Source organism: Sipha flava, unplaced genomic scaffold, assembly GCF_003268045.1.
Source record: "Sipha flava isolate LNK unplaced genomic scaffold, YSA_version1 50_pilon_pilon, whole genome shotgun sequence".
NCBI classification, from domain to species: Eukaryota; Metazoa; Arthropoda; class Insecta; order Hemiptera; family Aphididae; genus Sipha; species Sipha flava.
Genome location: NW_020273428.1, coordinates 578,459 through 598,245, shown reverse-complemented (window position 1 = coordinate 598,245; position 19,787 = coordinate 578,459). Strand labels below are relative to the sequence as shown.

At 31.7% G+C, this 19,787-nt stretch overlaps 2 protein-coding genes across 3 annotated transcripts in view; one reads left to right on the top strand and one right to left on the bottom strand.

Annotated features, from left to right (window-relative positions):
* Positions 1-19,787, top strand: part of LOC112690567 (E3 ubiquitin-protein ligase highwire) — a 285,898-nt gene that overhangs the window by 22,592 nt on the left and 243,519 nt on the right. Inside the window, 3 exon segments of the mRNA XM_025564601.1 lie at positions 1-218; positions 283-504; positions 568-712. Coding sequence (XP_025420386.1) covers positions 1-218; positions 283-504; positions 568-712 — 585 coding nt within the window.
* On the bottom strand, positions 2,082-11,079 carry LOC112690566. Of its 2 annotated transcripts, none has more exons than XM_025564598.1 (3): positions 10,634-11,079; positions 5,346-5,594; positions 2,082-3,626 (listed from the first exon to the last, which is right to left on the bottom strand). In XM_025564598.1, the coding sequence occupies exons 2-3, from the start codon at positions 5,499-5,501 to the stop codon at positions 2,190-2,192; spliced, it is 1,593 nt and encodes a 530-aa protein (XP_025420383.1). In that variant the 5' UTR covers positions 5,502-5,594; positions 10,634-11,079; the 3' UTR covers positions 2,082-2,189. The 2 variants fall into 2 exon arrangements, with proteins under 2 accessions (XP_025420383.1, XP_025420384.1); XM_025564599.1 differs by having other exon boundaries at positions 10,749-11,079.

The following is a 19,787-nucleotide window of genomic DNA, read 5'->3' as shown; positions in this document are numbered from 1 at the left end:
AGTTACATTTCCAAAAGATGTCAAATGGTTATGTCTTGAGTTTGATCCTCGAAGTTGTACAGCACAGATTGAAGATTCGTTACAACTTTACATTCCGAACTATCGAGATTTTTCCGATGATGATAATAAACACGTAATCTCTACACCATACATACCGGTTTTGAAAAAATTTAGTAATGATCCAATGGAATGGCCATTTGCTGCAGTAATGTTACCCGGTAAGTTGATTTTGATTTTAGATCCGTTCTGAGATTAATTTTTCTATACACGATTGTTGCATAGGTAACGAAGTCATGTTTTCACTGGAAACTGCATCAGATTATCTGAAAAATGATCGGATATCTCGATTTGGCTTTCGTTGTTTGGTTATTGGATATGAGGTAGAAGAGCTAAGTAAATATCAAGCACTTGGTTATGGCCTGGTTCATTTGGAGACTGAACTATCCTTCCTCGGAGGGATGTGTGTATCGACACTTCTGAAATGTGATATTATTTTGCCTAGTGGTAATAATATACATATTCAAATTATTAGTTTGCAAATATTTATCATTAATCTTTTTGGTTTAGATGATTCGGCGCACTTCTTGGAACAAGATTCAGTATCGGCTGCTGACCTGGTATACACTAAGCATTCGGGATTGTTAAAAAAAGGATTTGCTCTAGCGCCATTTCTGAATATTCAGCAGGTGATGGACGGCGTTTTGCCATTAAGGTAAGTGATTAGAATATTACATTTGTACTGCATGTTGAATGATCATATGATATTTGTGTACGAATGACACTTAATTTATCACTGTACTCATCGGGGAGAATTGGATAGGAAAACAATACGGTGAATAGGAACACCCGGAGACCAGTGTTTTTGTTGTACAAACTTAGTGTTTTGTTACAACTTTGACTTTTTGAATGGAAACTTAAGTAACTTTTAATTACTTTTTACTTAAACATATAAATAAAATTGATAGACCCTAAGTATTATTTGGTCTTAAAGTTAATTATATAACGATAAATTATTGAGGGTATTTCTTATGAAAATAATATTTAAAATAAGATTATTTAATTTTGTGTAAAAAAAACCACAATTGTGTTTTGTAAAAATTAGATAGAGAATAATGTAGAAAATTATGTGGTAAAGCGTGAATGATATTAACGGATCAATTGTAATTGAATCGCAAATAGAAATACTATTATAAAAGTTTTCTTCTAATAAATAATTCCATTATTTTTATCTGAGATTTTCATTTGTCTGTTTTGAAACAGTAGTAAATTCCTTCGAAATAAGTCAATATTGTACAATATACAAGTCTATGTTGTATAATTGAATCTGATTAAGAGTATAAATTATAACTTTATCCTTTTTTTAATTAATTTATTTCCATCTTCATTTTTATATAATCCACATTATATAAATGATTTATGAATATTCATTTGTTATTATTTTCAATATTTACATTATTTTCATTTATTTATATTTTCAAAAAGCAAATATCAACATGTAAACCAAAAGTAATGCGAGTAAGATTTTATTTCGACTTCATATTTATTAATACCTCTTATGTTATAATTTTTTCGAAAAAAAAAAAAACGATGGTTTTCAATTTTAACTGTGAATTTTAATAGTTTAAAAAATAACATTTTGTTTAAACTTAAATTGTATTACTTTTTTGGAAATTTTTATTTATTTTTCTCTTTTAAAGAATAATTTCCAGCTATTTTCAAACCGATAATGTTTCTTATTTTTTACGATCTTTACTGTAAAATTATAAACTTTTCACACAAAACATAAATAACGAAAAGACTAAAACTATTCCGTATACGTTTATTATTATTACAAAAGGAAAACATAAGTTGTTTATTGTTCTGAAGCAAATGTAATAACTATATATATATAAGAATTAGTTTTATTCATTTATTTATATTAGCGTCTGGTAGCGATATTAGTATATATAGTATACCTCTAACACATATAATAATATAATAATTATTGCAGTCAGTCGTTTGTCTACAAAATACGATCACAAATTAAATACAAAATACTGACTATAAAAACTTTGTAAATTTGTACACACACACTTATTATGTACAGACGTATAAATCATATTTTTACAATACAGACAATAGTTGCAGGGGACGGGTTACATTAAATAAAAATAAAAACAAATACGTTTAGGAGTCTGAAAAAAAGTCGGTTACAAGTCACTGGTCAAAGGTTGAGCTCTCTGGTGGTAGTTAGCCGTGGACTTGAATTGGTTGTCCGTCGTTCCCGTACGCTCCACGATAACGTGCAACTCGGTCTCTCTGTAAGTCTTTCCCTCGGGCATGACCATCACGTGCCTGTGCTTGTCACCGCCGCCACCGCCGCCGCCACCGCCACCGCTTTTTAGTATCGAACGCGTTTTCACCGGCGACGAGGCCGGTACGTTCGTCCACTGGCCACGTTTGCGTTTCTTGTACCACGCCCAGTAGATGAGCGCGGCCGTGAGCGTGGCCACGGCTATCAGGGCCACGCCGGTCAGGTGGAAACGGCCGAGGCCGGTACCGCGGCCGCCGCCGGGCAAACAATGCGCCTCGTCGTACTGCTGCGCTTTGACCAACCGACCGAAGTCGCCGACGCCGTCGTCGTCGGGCGTAGCGCACCACGCGGTCTGTTCGACCATCCAGACGGGGCGCTCGGTATGCCGCGGGTAGTCGGTGGAGAACGCGACCAGGTCGTTGCGCCACCGGGCCGGGCACCCGCACGCCCGGCCCACGATCAGCCAGTCGACGCGTGGCCTGAACCCGTTGGTGTCGAACACGAGCGCGTCGTTCTCGAATTCGGCCACCGTGTTGTTTTCGAACACGAACTCCTGGTAGTCCGCCTCAGCTACCTTGTGCGCGTCCACGGTGACGGCCGCGAACGCACCGCGCTCCAGCCGGCCGAACGCGTTGTCCTCTACGAACGCCGGTCCGCGGCACTTCACCTCGAACGCGTCGCTTTGCACGCACGTAGCCCGGCTGTTCTGCACCCGGAACACTTTGGGCCCGTGCACGCGGAACGCGTAGCTGTGCACCACCCCGGTGAAGGTCACCTCCTCCAGCCGCAGCTCGTCGTGCACCGTGATCTCGGTGAGCATCCGGCTGGGCGCCGCGCCCTCGAACCGGCACCCCTTCAGTACGAACTCGTTGACGGTGAACTTCTTGAACGCTTGCTGGTCCACCTGCCCGAACACCGTGTCCCGGAATTCAATCCGTCCCGTCGTGCCCGTCAAGCTGCTGAACGCGAACGGCCGCACCACTCCGACGCGCACCCTGTTGAACGTCACCGACCGCAGCCGGCCGCGGAACGCGTAGCTGGGCACCTCCGGTACCGCCGTCACGTTCGTTATGGTCACCGTCAGGCCCTGGTGATGGTAGTGGTGGTGCGGCTGATGCTGATGCTGCTGTTGCTGGCCCCCACCATTATCCGACCACCCGAACGCCTCGTCTGCCATTTCCAGTAGTTGCACCGACTCGATGTCCACGGTCCACAGCAGTCTGGCCCCGTCGAACGCCATTGACATCACCTTGACCCGATCGCAGTGCGTCACCATCACGTTGTTGGCCACTCGGGGTACGTGTCCCGGTCCTTGAGCTTTCAATACGATTTCCTTTGAAAAAAAAAAAAAATTAAAACAACCGTTTTTAATATTATCGTTTACATTTAACGTTTCGTCGGCATCGCAGTCGTTTCGCGAGTACAGTATCAGTCCCACTATTTTATTGTCATTATAGTATATCATAGGAAAAACGGCCATTTATACCACTTATACATCCCCCTCTCCGTATTAAAATTAGTTTTCGTGCGAGTTTTATGTGGATCAGTTGTTGGAGTGAATCGCTGTTTTGCATCTCACGCACACAAATAAATTGTCATTTTTCCAATCTTAGTCATTGTGTGTGTGCGTATATGTCGATTTTGGAGACCTGCTGCTTTTCGCGTTCGTACATGAGTGTGCACAATGCGTGCGATCAAATATATGGGAATGTGGAGTTCTTAATGCTTCGGATTAGGTGTTGGAAGTGGCTTCTCTGGGGATGAGTGTGGGTGTACACTGCAGTGGGCTTGCGGTATTCGCTATACTAAAACTTTTGTACAACACTAAACACGCCAGCTAAGTGCTTTTTCGCACGTGCACGCATCTTTACCATTTTTTTTTTTTTGGGGGGGATAATTCTTTTAGTTTGTGTTCGGGGGTATGTGGTCGCTAAACAAGATAATGTTGGTGCTAGTGCATCCTATATCGTGGTTTTTCACTATGTATTTCGCTTTTCTTTTATGTTAAACGCTATTATAAATATACATTAAAACGAACACTCGGCCGTTATCTCACCTCAGAAATTATGGATTCCTCTCTCAAATTTTTCCACCGCCATCGTATCCGTCACTCCCTCCCGTAAGTAATAATTAATGTCAGTTTATTTGCCGCTGAGCCTCACACCCTCTCTCCTCACTATCATGTGGAACACTGCGGGGTTTGGTATATTTTATTTTATTTTTTTGCCTGGCCCAAGCAATACTTCGACAGCGCTCACTAACGATGACATATGTGTACCCAGCTGAAAATAGATGTTGGGCTTTACATCACTGAGGATTTTAAAAGTGACCTGAGTGCGCTCTTATTTTGTTCACGTCCCGGGATTTTGTCCCGATCGATCTTCCCCTCCCGCGACTCAGTATATTGCCCGTTCCCCTCTTTGTATTTTTTTCTTTGGGTTAGGTTCTCATTAATTAATCGCCATCGGATAATCGTGTCTCGACTCATTTCTTTTCGAAAAAAATAAATAAATTGTTGAACCAAAAGCCTGTCATTAAAAGAAGCAACGAACGCTGTAGTTTTTGTATAAATAAAAAAGCGGCGTTCTTCGCTCTCAGTCATAATAATATTATTAATGTTGCAAAATCTAGGTGGAAAAAATCTTTTTACAAACAGCTGGTCGGGTGTAAAAAATTGCTAGGTGACACTTTTTATTTAGAAAAGGTTACCGACTTTACAAAACACGCGAAAAAGTAATTTGTGTTGCGTTACGTTGAAATTATCATCAACTATGCGTTACGACACGCCCAACTCGAAAAGAACAATGTAATGAAGAAAGGGAGGGACTAGGTTAAATATATTTAAATGCCAATTTTGAAAATATTTTAAGGAGAGGAAAACATTTCGTCTAAAAAACTGCACCTGTTCCAGGGGAATCTAGAAGTTTTTTTCATATTTTTTTCACCGCGAGGTATAGTTTTTTTTTTTTTTAATGTTTTCTAAAAGTTACGAGGCCATATTTTCATATTTTTCCTTTTTATATTTCTTTTTTTCGTATAAACTTGTTTGTACCTGCGATTCTTGTGGTACTTTTCGGCATGAACACCGGACTTGTGACTGAGTGTCATCGCATTCGCACTGCGGTGTATCGCATAAACTTTGAGCACTGATTGCTTGGCTACTTAGCACCAGTACTGCTGCGACCAGTGTCCACTGAAACGGCGTCATCGTCCGCCGTCCAATCGTTGCCGAGGGTCATCGTTTCTTGTCCATTTTAGGCCTGCCGTCACCGTAACTCGTCCGTCAACCATTCACTGTGAACTGCAAGCATAACATTGTATTATAGTTAAAATTTGATAAGATAAAAAAAATTTTCGCCCACTTAATTTTTTTTATTATTCATTTAAACACAAAGATGTTATAGTTATAGTATGTTTATGACAAATGATAGTTAAAGAGTAAAAAAAAAACATAGATAAGAGTCGTATTTAAAAAAGCATGAATCATCAAAAATAAGAAAATGTATTTACTTCAAAACATCGCGCAAACACGTGATATTAGATAAGGATATATCAGGATTATACATTGAATAAAATATTTCTACTATCGGATATTATTTAGTTATTTAAGTATTTTCCAATTTTGTTGTTTTCGTCCTTCTTCTCGTGTCCTAAAATAATATTGTTTGTATTTTTTACGATTGTTTATTGAAGAAATAATACATATTTTTTTAATTGTATGTAAGTTTAGGACCGTGGAGGAAAGAAAAATATGAAAAAAAAATTACAAACACGGATTTTGAGTATATTTTTTTTGGGGGGGGAGGGGAAGAATACGTTGAGGGTGGAAAATTGAAGTGTAATAATAAGAATTAAACATGATGTAAAGGGGGAATACGCCCTCATTATTCGTAGGTACAGCCCAAGTTACGTCTTAGTTGTAATGACAAAGTGCACGTTTGAAAAATGAGCTCTCGCCAGTGTGGACATTCTCTCTACAAGTACCGAAACATTCCACCTTCAATCGGTGGTTTCCTTTGTTTATTCATTGGTACATCGTTATTATATTATTTGTATATGTTAGTAAACAGATACCCCCAATTTATTATTCTAAACAAGCTCTTAGATGTCAAGCAAATATTTTAAATAACTTTTTGACTCAGTTGTTACACATTTTCATTTGAAAAAACAAAATGTACTTTTATGCACTTCAATAGGTATACATTTATTATTGTATACAGATATCTATGTATAACGATCTTAATTAATAATTCTCTTTTACTCTATTGTCATCATATGTGTTCTATGAGTGTCCCTTTGGTCGAATAAACACTCGTACGGCCTTTGATAAAACCTTTGACAACGAGCCCTTGACCCAAATAAATTGTAGTCCCGTACAATGAGGGTAAAAATCATAATTCCGGTTTGTAACGTTTACTAGAACTCTATAAATGTGCTGATTTCTTGAACAATGCAACGGTGACAAGGGTTAGTACTGATCGTTAAAACATTCTTCGACACTTTATGGGCCACAGGAGGCGTTTTTCCATTGCGATTCCTGGGTGATTAAACTCCTAGGGCTTAAGTCGTAAAAAACGAAATAAATAAAAATAAAAAAAAATGGATTAAGTCACGTTTTCTACCTATACCCGTAAAAATAAAAACCCCTCTGAATAATTGCGGTATTAACTGCATCAAATAAGTATAAAACATTTGTACCCTGAGATTTATTTACCGAGAAATTTGCCGTCCCTCGTATAATGTATATATATATATATCTGTTAGTTTATATTTATATAATATTTATATATTATATAATCACGTGTGTTTTTTGTCATTTATTTTTACCATACCTACCTATTAAAAAAAACGACTTATATTGTAATCGAAATATCTCGAAACTACCCAGCGTAACATCAACTGTATATTAATAATTTCCAAGACGTTGAATTCGTCTAAAGTTTTTTTTACCTCTCTGAAGAAAATAATATTAAGAACAGTGAACATTTATTATAACTTTTAATTAGTATTTTGTCTATCCCTGGGTACTGACGGGAATACATTATTACTCCTAAATAACTTTTTTTGCTAAAATACGTCCTCATAATTACCTAAAGTATGTATTTAGACGCCACCGAATTCCAGTGTAATCATAAAACAAGTTTAATATTTTTAAACACACATTACTTATATGTATATATATTGTACTTTGTAGTTTTTCTGTAATTAAATTCAATTGATTATCATTATTCCCACTCCGTAAATATTGAGTTATATCGAATGTGTTTCTTATGGATTTCAACAAAATCGAAAATCGATGAAATAAGTAAGTTTGGAAGATAATGGAAGCGTATCAAATTTCTTTTTGTAAATCTTAATAAAAAGTGAAAATTCGGTGACTGCGGTTGTTACAAATACATTTATATATATCAGTCATGTAACACAGATACACACACATACATATTAATAATGGCGATTCGTTAAGGTTAAGGGGCCGTGAAATCGCGTTTCAATGACATCACATATTATTTAATGCGTAGTATCACTGGATGGCCGTAAATTATAAGACAAGAACAAAACGGTCGATGGCGCAGTCTGAAGTGTTGGTTAATGTTTGCTTAGAATATGGAAAATCAATAATTTTTAGTTTGTTTAAGAATTACTTAATATTTACTGCCACGTTGTCGTTATCTTACGGTATAGATAGTTTCTAGCGGAGGATTTTTTTTATTTCATCAGTCTATCGTTTTTAATTTATTTTAGAACCCTCATATTCATATAATGCATTAAATTCGTTCCTCGAATCGATGTATAACATGTTGAAACCAATAAAATTGACTATTATAATTAATTTATCAATTGTACGGACAGTTCACACATTTAGGTGTATATGTCAAGCGCGTGTTTAGAACGTAGAAATTTAAGCCTACCTAGAATTTTTCAAATTTCAGAAAAAAAAAAACGTTTAATTTTATAATCTTAAAATCTAAATTCATTAATTAGGTATAGGTTAATTAATTAGTATGTTGCCGCGACTTAGTAGTTTGTTGACTATAACATGTTTATGGACAGGGAATTCATAACATAACGGCAATTCTTATCGAAAAACAAACATTCCTATAGATAGAACTTATCTTCTGACCTACTTTGAAAGGATTTAATTTTTGCAGACATGTGCTTATCCATTAGTTATTTTTTGATTATAATTATACTGTTTACTTTCTTGTTTTAAAATAATATATAATTGCTTAATGCAAGTTAGCAGAAAATGTTATGAAAATGCTAGTGTTGCATCTATTTTAATTATTTTTATAATTCCTTTAAATGTGTTTTTTTTTAATTCCGAGGTAAAATAAAAAATTTAAAAATATATGCACATTAAATCAAACTAAGCGTGGAAAGCTGAAAAAATCGTGAGTTTTTCGAATAATTTCCGTCTAGCTAAATCTTGTTTAAACATTTAAACTCTACAAAAGACAAAATATTGCAGTGTTTTTTTTCTCACTTTATATCATGTACATGGTTGCATATATAGTATAAGTTTCTTATATAACTCTAAGTTTAAACCGAAATTATTAACTTATTACTGCCACCCCTTTGTCGGCTTAATGTTTTACGTATATAACCACCCCAACGGATAATTAATCACCTTGTCGTCTGCATCTTTCACAATTTGCAAAACCACCATCTATAACGGTTATACAATAAAAAAGTGTTTTTATGCCTACCATGCAATAGGGCTTATCGAAGTAAATTGTTTTTTTTTATTATAATATATAAATTCGATTGCTAAACGAAATTTATTATTTTAAAATAATGATATTTTGCTTGTCCTGGTGTATAAATTTAAAACATTTAAATTTATTTATATGAATTTCAATGGAATTATTTCAGATCCAATAAGATATGAATGATTCAACAGCTGGTAAATATAATAATGCTTAAATCTAATAAGTCCATAGTTCCTATTATTATGCTTTGTCAGCTTTAACTAAAGCGTCCCGGAAACTTTATGGGAGTTTATCATATTTTAACGCTGTGAATTAGGGAAAAAACAGTGTTTTAAATCCAGGGTTTACGCACTATTATCATCTTTGATTGGATTGTCTGCTTTAATTACTTTTTTTTATTATTCATTTAATCTCGTTTACAAAGGAAAGTAGAAAAATTATTAAATTAATTTTGGGAAATTAGTATAGAAGCGACGACTTTGCTGGCAAAAGTTTTATTTTAATTTTATTTTTGATTAATTACTTTTAACTTTCGCCATGTTTCGTTTGCTTTTTTAATTTTATTTTTTTCCAATATAACAATAACAATAATAATATGAAACAATTCAGGAGAGACTGGGAGAGGAAGAAACTTGAGGGGATGACTGTTATAATTAGAAGTGGGCATTGAATGAAAATATTATTACAAGGAGCACAAAACTTCTATGTACACCAAAAGTTTTTCGATTTGTCCCGGCGTCGACGGGAGCTACTTTTTCACCGAACAAAATTGATTTCTACAAAACCCAATAAATATTTGTCTGAATACCGTGGAGATGTCAGTAAAGCTATTAATTTTTATCCTGTTCAATGTACGGGTACGAATGATTAATGAAAAACGTTTGACTATTACGTCGTACTTATATATAATATCGTCGTTTAAAATACATATATGTATATACGTTTATATTTATACATTATTGTATTATTTCCTTGACAATATATGCAACTTGGAGAAAAGCGTTTACACGTTAAAGAGGGGGAAAATTTATTTATCTGAGTGCAGACCGATGTATGTATTATTCTTTTTCTTTTCACTCTCGTTGCGTTCATTTTATCATTTATTCAAATATTGTTACACGTTATGTTTTAGAACTTTTAATTAGCAGTCAATTCGAGTGACGTAATAAAATATTTGTTATCGACGAAAATGTCTATTAGTCGAGGTCGACATTTCAGTAATTTATTGATTAATAAAAATTTGTTATTTATTTTCGCGAATCTTATCATGCTGTATTAACTCCATTGGGAGGGCTCTACACTCTGTTAGATTTGTCACTTTAATTTTATTATCTTTTTAATTTTAATTTATAATTATCGACTTGTTTTCATAAATTATTCTTATTGTTCTAATTGAATGAAAATCACTTTTGAAAAAAAAAAAAAAAGTTTCGCGAACGATTACTTGCGTTTTTTGCTGTATATCTTACTATAGGTCTTAATAGTTCACACGGTAATACAATTGTTTATTAATATTAAGGTATTCGGTCAAAGTTCCCGCGGTTAGTTGTCGGTACGCGTTTTTGTGTTTAACATTAATTATAATACGGCTTTCGCGATTAATAACTACAATATTATACACTGTACTAACCTACGTTATCGAACACATCGGTATAATAATCACACATTATTAGTACCGTATAGTACACGAGATTTCTCTACATTAGGGATGTAAGTTACACGGCAATATATGTTTGTATGTATACCTAAATTATAATATTATATTATTGTGTTTATCGGTTGTGCGAGAAATTCTCGATTGGTGCGTGCATGCGTAGTCTCTGCGCGTTCGTACAGATCGACGTTCACCACGGTCACACGTGAAACGAAATGAAAAAAAAAAAAAAAAAAAAAGTATAACTTTTTTAAAAAAAAATTTGAAAAAAAAAAAAAAAAAAAAAAATCACGATCTCGAATGACAAAACTCGCGCGCACTGTGTTGATAGGTGTTGCGAACGCGCACTACTACTGTACTGTGAATACTGTCAAAGAACGACCGTACCGGCGAAACACTGTCGTGGACACTGATAGCGCTGAGAGCTCGCCGATCGGTGGCGGCAGTGGTGGCGGTAGTGGCTGCCGCCGCGAGCCGGCGACGGCGTCGTGTGTTGCCGTAGTCGGCGCACCGAAAGCGCTTACGCTGCTGTTTCGCGGTTCTAGTTCTCACTATACCCTCCGCCGCAAGGCGCGGACCTACGATCGTGGTTGCGGTTTCCCCTGCCCAGATTTGTTTTTTTTTTTTTTATATGACATTTTTTTCCTCACATTTTTCCGCCCTTTATCGCATAACTGTAACCGTTAACGGTTCTAATAACGGCAATAATTAATAACCAGCACCTATCGTGGATAACCTCGATTTGGGTCCTAAATTTCAAAAAGAGTATGAATTTGGTCCGAACGTGTTTTATTGAGTACATGAGTTGGGTCCCCATGTATTATATCGACTACATGAGTTGGGTCCAGTTTATTTGCGTTACCCAGAAGACACCATGTGGAGGTTGGCTAGGAAGTCTTCCAAAATTTAGTTTTTTGTTATACAAAGGTGACGGTTTGATGTAAACATTATTAAAATATTAAAATTATTATTCAATAAGATTTTTTTTTTTTTTTGTGTGAAAAATTATTATTGAATTGACTTGATTTTAGATCAAATTTTAATTTACTTTTACTTTTATCACTAATAGTTTATTTATAATTATATAGTTTAAATTATAGAAGAAATTTAAAACACAAATCTTTTACTAAGAAAACTTGAGTTGGGTAATTAAGATAACAACAAGATAAAATCAACCGTGGACCCAATTCACGTATTATCGAATGTGATCATGGACCCAATTCGAGTATTATTAAATAACATCGCGGACCCAACTCCTGTTTTTTTTAAACAATAAAATATCTTGGGACCCAACTCAAGAGTTCCCCCTATCGTCGTCAGCGGTTTTCAATCGTTTTCCCTGCAGCCAGAGTTGTACAAATGAGTCAGTGTCCTACGAATGTATGGTGATACGTGTAGTTACACGAGATAAATTATTCGGTTATTTTTATTTATTTTGTTTTCAAATTATTACGTGTGTCCGTTTGATATAAACACCTATCTACTCCTATACTGTGTACACGATATTCGCATTTATTTTTTATTTTTTTATCCTTTTGTCCGTCTTTCACTGTACAAAACTGTAATCGCTCTGTTCTAGCAACGACCTGGTACGCAATACTAGTACATTGGTACGTAGAGTCCAAAGAACTAATACGGATAGATGTGCCATCGTTTACTAACTTTTTCATCGCGTGATATTAAATCGTGAAATTTTTTTTTTTTAGTGACAAAGTGAACCCTGGGTTGAAAGTACTTGTGTCATTTGTTTTTAGGTATTGCTTTTTCTTTCGGGCTGCGACAATTTTTTTATTTTATCGGCTCGATAAATCGTGTCGTGAGCTAGACAATTCGGACATTTGATAAAAAGTGGACTTATTGACCTACTACAATGAATGTACACAGTATCATTTTAGCGCTTCATCATAACTTTATTACAAATTGAATTGTGTTATTATTTCTCAACGTCACCTTGCTGGTTTTTGGATAACAAATAGATTTATTTCAGGCGTGGATACATGGGGGGGGGGGGCTATGGGGTCTGAAGCTTCCCTCCTTTAGGCTATAGGTGCTTACAATATTTTAAAAATTACCTTAATTTTCAATTTTGTAATTAAAGAGGAGCAATTTTATACTTATAACATATTATATTATATTGCTTATTGGTATTTAGGAGTGATTAATAATCATGATTATTTATATAGTCTTCAACGTAATTAAGTGAAGGCTAGAAGGGCTGAGCCCCTAAAATATTTATCTATCCTCCACATAATAGGTACTGATACAAATTAAAAAATAAAAGTAATTTACCAAAGTGATACCAAAAAAATTAACCCCTCAAAAATAAAATGTAATTTAAGCCTATGGTTTTCAATAGTCTTAACCTCGAAGTGTAAAAACAAAGATTGGTCAGATTAATTTACTAATAAATAGTGATTTTTTTTTCAACTACTAAATATTTTGTACTCTTGTATATGTATGTATTATAGTGTACGCAATACAAGATAATTTTGTTATAAAATTTTTGTTTATTATTTTCTTATATGCATGTATGATTAATATTTTATTTACTTTAAAAACTTTAAGTATCGTCTATTATTTTATGTACATGAAGCAAATTTTTTTGTTCCGCCCTCCTTTTTCGATTTCTAGATCCCTTCCTGATTTATTTATATTTTATTTTTTATTTATTAAATATTTGACTTTTACCATTATTTGGTGTATAGTACGTATTTTTACCTACGTATATAATATGTAGTTTATTCGTATATATATATATATATATATATATATATATATATATATATATATGTCGTGCACCAATCTCTCGCGAACACAGTACATATATTATATTATAGGCTATAGTGAATCGTGGATTTGTTTTTTGTAGCAATAGCTGTGTCCTCATATATATGTATTATAATATGACGCGCGTATTTATTTCACGGTTCACCAGTCAATTCGGATTTAGCCGAAATTGTGCACGCGGCTTCGGTGATGGTGGTTATGAGGGTAGGGGTGATATTTACAAGGCGGACTCATAAAATCTGTCGTTTTATTGTGTCGCGAATAGAATGAAATGTGATAAATAAAAGGTTATCACGACTGGTGCAGGAATAAATATACGCGTATACGTTGAGATTGAGCTTATATGGTATCAAACACTACGCACTTGGTGTGGCGATGGTTTGTGTAAGGGGAAGCACCCACTAGGGGATATAGTACATATAATGATGAAGAAATGGCTCTGGTCCGTAACTGATTACAACGGCATTTGGTACTATACTATATATTCGTTCATGCTCTTAATTTGTATTGTACCAGCAACTCGTAGCTCGTAGGCGATTTTCTGCTTATTATTGTCTTTTATAGTGTAATATCATTTTTAATTTTTGTTTTTGTGATACTTTTTGTTATTTTAATTATTTAACTATATATTCACCATGATCATTGATTTTGAATTGAATACTATATGAAAAATATCCATACTGTTAACAATCTATGAGCAGAAAAGTAGTTTTTAAATCCCCAATATATTCTTTTTATTTATTTAAGCATTTTATATTTTTTCAATAATTATGTATAATAAGAAAATAATAGTTAAACATTTTAATCAAATATCTCTAAAATATTGTTGAGAATTTGAATCATATGTGTATATAATTCTTGAATTAAAAACAATCCATAGACAATAAAAATATCACTTGATATCTTATCTGATATCGATACGGAATTGGTATTTGTAGACGAAAAGGCTCGATTGAAGCAATTTTTTTAACGTAACTTTCAAAATTCTATAAATAGTACAGCTAGTTTTATGTATATTTACAACTTTCTTCTCTTTAAATTTATTCTGACTATGCTAATTCCAATCGATCTTATAATATTAAACCGTGTAAGAATAGTAATCTATAAACCGAATATACACAATACATCTTTTCTGTGCTCCTGAATTAATATTAAGGTAGACCACCAATTTGATGTTTCCTTTCGACAGTCAGTTTTGTCTCGCTTGAATTATTCTATAGTTATATACATATAAATATGTAACACTTTTTATTTTTGCTTAATTTATTAGTTTTAATACTTATACTGATGTAGAGGCAGTTGCATATTTATTTATATTTGTATAAGCATATATAGTGTATTGTTGCACCTGAAATAATTGAAGATTACTAATACTTATTGTATTCATAAAGTCTTTAACATTTATTAGTAAAAATTAAAGTTAATCAAATTTAATCGTCATTTTAAAATAATAAATATATAAATATAATCAAATTTAATGATTATATAACGAATACCATATGGTATAAGAATATATTTATTATTATTTTTTTAATTTTTCAAAACAATACTAAACCCGTCATGTTTACTGTACAATTATAATAGTACCACTGTTACTTCAATCATTAAAAAAAAACTAATATAATTGTAATAAATATGCTACAAAATAATAAAAACGATTTGAAATAAAAAGCTAATGTAATTTAATTTTTAATGTACATTTATTGTTATATCTGCATATTTTTACTCATATTTAATCATTAATTTTTTTTTGTTAAATTTAAAATTATATATATTTATATACGATCAATACTAAATATGGTTGAATTTAATATAGTATATGTATGGTTTTTAAACACATTACTGATTATAAATTCTAGTAAAATACTTTTAAAATAACAAGACTAATGTACGTAATGTATATATGGTGTTTTAAATTATACAGGAATGTATATAGATGTATTTGATTATAAGTTAAATATTATTATATTTATTACTTTTAACTTTATCCATCGTTTAACGTCCTAACTAGTTTATTTTTTGAATTGGTATTCCCGAAGTATGAATATGAGGTCTATCAAATTGTAGAATTATATAATTTAATAATGTCGTTAATGTTTTAATGAATTATTAACTAAGTTTTGTGCAATCATAAAAGATTATTTTTATTCTTTAAAATAATAATTTTAAGGAGGATATCTTAATTTAATATTAAAAATGTAATATATCTTTAGACTAATTATTTTTTTCGAATTAATATTTACATACAACTTTAATTATAAAGTTGGAAAACTTGACTATTTAATGTTTATACATAATTCTATTAATAAATAATTGAAAGTAATTTGCTTTTAGAAGAATATTTGCGAAGTTGACTTACACATGAAGCGTGGAATATGATACTTGTTATAATTATATATAGTTATATATAATTATATAATATATAATATTAATAATTATATATATATATATAATATAATATATACTATATTATATATAGTTATACATTTTTTTATGTTATTGTCATCATTTAATTTTATTACATTTTTTTAACAAAAAATCATTTTTGTCGAGATTGTTGAATAAAAAGCATTGTCCAATTACGCTATCGTGACGATTATTCTTATTTTATTTTCCAATAACGTCATGTTATAAGAATACTAGGTCGAAGCATGGTGTTAGATTTTCAATAATGTATTGTAACTTTTAATTGTTGATTTACATAAAAAAACTCACAATAAGCGTTTAAGCAAATAATTTACTATGTGCAAATTCTTAAACTATTACTACCTAAGTTATAATTTTACCTATTGATTTCGGTTACTTTTTAGTGTATTATCGTAATATTTAAATAACTTAATTTAAAGAACTTGATGCAGATACTGCATATGTATGATCTTGTGTTGTTTAGAAAAGAGGAGGGATACGAAGTAAATTAAGAAAAGCATCTGAACTTCATATGTTAGTGATCGCACGTACAACCATTATACGTAATAACTATAGTTATTATTTTATTTATTGTTAATTAATTCCTTTTGAATAAACTCGATATGGTCGGGTATATTATGCATAGTGTCTCATTGATATAGAATATTATAAAATAAATGTTAAAAGTATTATGCATAGTAAAGTAGATATATCTAAATAGATATGTGAAAGTTGTATTTGAATATTTTTTTTAATAATAACTTTTTATAGAAAAATATAATTTTATCCAAAGAAAACAAAAAAATAAATACTCTTTTGTGTTTTGCGTTTTTGGCTTATTGTTTATAAAATTGGTTTTGTTTTATTGACTCGGAGAAAAGTTATACTTATTCATGTTCTATTTTGCTTTATAAATGAATTAAACCGTTTAATTTTCATGTTAAACTTGTTTATAATTATAATACTTTCATTTGGAAAATTCAAGCTGTTTTATTATTGTGCTAAACTACTTTACACTTTGAAAATTATTTATTTTATTACTTACTTTATTATTTTATTATTTACTTTAATACTCGTTAAAGAGAATCAAAGAAGTAGATATAAAAAAATGAATAAAAAAGGGTTAAAAGTGTGATTTTTTTTTTATTTACTACGAAGTACGCAATTAAGTCATGACTTTTCTCTATTTCATATTTGGTGTAATCGAGTAGAACAATATGTATTCGAAATTTTCTTTATAAATGTTTCGTAATCGAAGAATGTAGACAAATTACTAGAGACCCATCAATACTGCCTAAATATAGCAAAAAATGTATTTCGTCATTCATTCTGCTGAAAATAATGTTTCCGGTCCACAGTCCGTATATGGATATCAAATAGTTCAGTAATTTTTAGCTTATAAAAAAAAACCTCTTTCTTATTGAATATCGAAAATGGACATTTTCGCACATAGTTGCAATACTATTTTATTTAAAACGAACAAGTCTGTTCTGAGGAATAAAATTGAGATAGAAAATAACAGAGTTAGCGTTTTTTTAAAGAGTGCCAACCAATAATAACGTTAGATTTTGCGTAGTCACATGTTGTATAGTGCTGCCGACGCGGCCTTATTGAATCTTGTCAAAATCACAACGTGTGTGCTATAATAATAATTGTAATCGTATGTATAATCTTGCGTAAATGTACATCATGTACATATACATGTATTTATTACAAGCAATATCCAATGGTACTCGTATAACAAACGATTTATACGAGAAGAATGAGTCACGTACAGCTATAATATTAAGGTATATGTATTTATATACTATACTCACATATGTACAATTCATGTATAGTTCAATTCCGTGAGGATCATTGACAGAAAAAAAAAATCTGTTTTGTTTGCAATTTGATTGGCAACGAGGCTTATTTCATTTTCCTTCCGTTGTTGTTCACTTAATAATCCTTTGCCCTATAGTCATCCTACTCAATACGATGCTAGTAAATACTGTCAGTCGATTTTGTTGGTTTTTTTTTGCAACGGAGGCTCCAGTTGAAATTACTAATATTATTATGACCTACTATAACTATAGACCTATACTACAAGGATTGTAAACATATTTAATTCTTTACGTGAATCTCAGTTTTTTTAATCATACATTTTTATCATTTTAATCATATTTTTATACATTTTTTATTCGTAGTATTTATTTAAATTTAGTTCAAATGATTAATTGTAGTTATGAAAAACTATTTGCTATCTTTAAATATGATACTTTCACTTGTAATAATTTGTTAATATATTATAGGTACACTAACATATTATATTACACACTATATGATTCTGGTAATTTATTAACTGTATTTCTTAATTATAACTTTCAAGTAACAGGCTCAATTTGATAAATTCGTTGTTTTTTTATAAATAAAACTTCAAAGAAATATTGATAGAATAGCTTATTTGAACACAAAAATTACTCCTATAGGACTATCTCTAGATATTTTTCAAGCTTTTGACCGTATATAACATACTGTCTTACTCTTTAAATTTAAATTGATTCTTTCAACTCCACTATATTTGTTAACCTAATATTAATATTAATTCTTAATAATTCTTTAATAAAAATTAAAAGTATAGTATGTTGTTGATTACTCTGTTCTTGAAATAACGTACGTAGGAATATTGTTTAAGGTAAATAATAATTAAATTATTGTAGTGTGAAAATATTTAAATTTTTATACTATTTTATAATATACAATATATAAAATATACAATATATATATATACAATTATATAAAATAAATAATGTAGTCATTATTTTAATTATCAATATTATTCAGAATTATCACTTTTGTAATTTAATTGACTATTTTATTTTACTTAATTTTATTACCATGTTTAAGCGATGTAAAATTACCGTATTAAATATCGGTTTTAATTTGTTATAAAAGTATTAAATAAGAATAATATAATACTTTAAAGTACGAAAGAAAAATATTACACATAAAATGTCATATTTTATTTGAGTTGAAATCCTATATTATATTGATTTATCTTTGATTGTATTTAAATAAAAATATTATAAATACTTTAATTATTTTATACATACTAAATTATATATTTATAATTTAGTGTATCTTCTTCTTCTTCTGGTTAAAGGCCTTTCAAGACCATCCCATCTCACACCCGTTCTTCTCTATCCATTGCTCATTCTTTCCAATTCATTCCTCCTCCTAGCGATTGTACATCCTTTTTAACTAAGTCTTCCCATTTTGTTTTGGATCTTTCCAGCAGTCTTTTTCCTCTAAATAATTCTAATACTGCTCTAATTAGCTCATTTTGGCTTCTCCAAGCGTGGCCTACCCATTGGAGTCTTCGATTTTTTATCACTTCCGTTATGGTTGTGTTTTGGAATAATATTTCTAGCTCTGTATTCTTTTTCTTCTCCATTCATCGCTGTTGTTATCCTTAACTGGTCCATAGATTTTCCTCAATATCTTTCTTTCTATTATTAAAAATTTATTTTCGTCAAATTTTCTTAGCGGCCACATTGCCGTATAATTTAGTGTATGGATAGGTAATAGATTAAAGTATATATTTTTATGAATTTAATTCTATATATTTATAATTATTTATAATTTTTTCAGGTAAGTGTTTGCTGAATTTGTCTCATAAAAGTACTACAGAGTAAGTATATAGTACTTAGTATATAAATAATATATTTCTTCATCTTCTTCTTCGGTAAACTCGGCCACTAAGATGATCTCGACATACATCCTTGCCTCAAATTTTCTCTATCCGATGCCTGTCTCCTCCAGTCTACACCCCCTAACGATTTCATATCATTCTTCATTACGTCTTCTCATCTTAGACGTGGTCTTCCCAACGGTCTTTTTCCAGTAGGATTTTCTTATAATACTATGCGTATGAGTGAATTTTGGCTACGCATGGCTC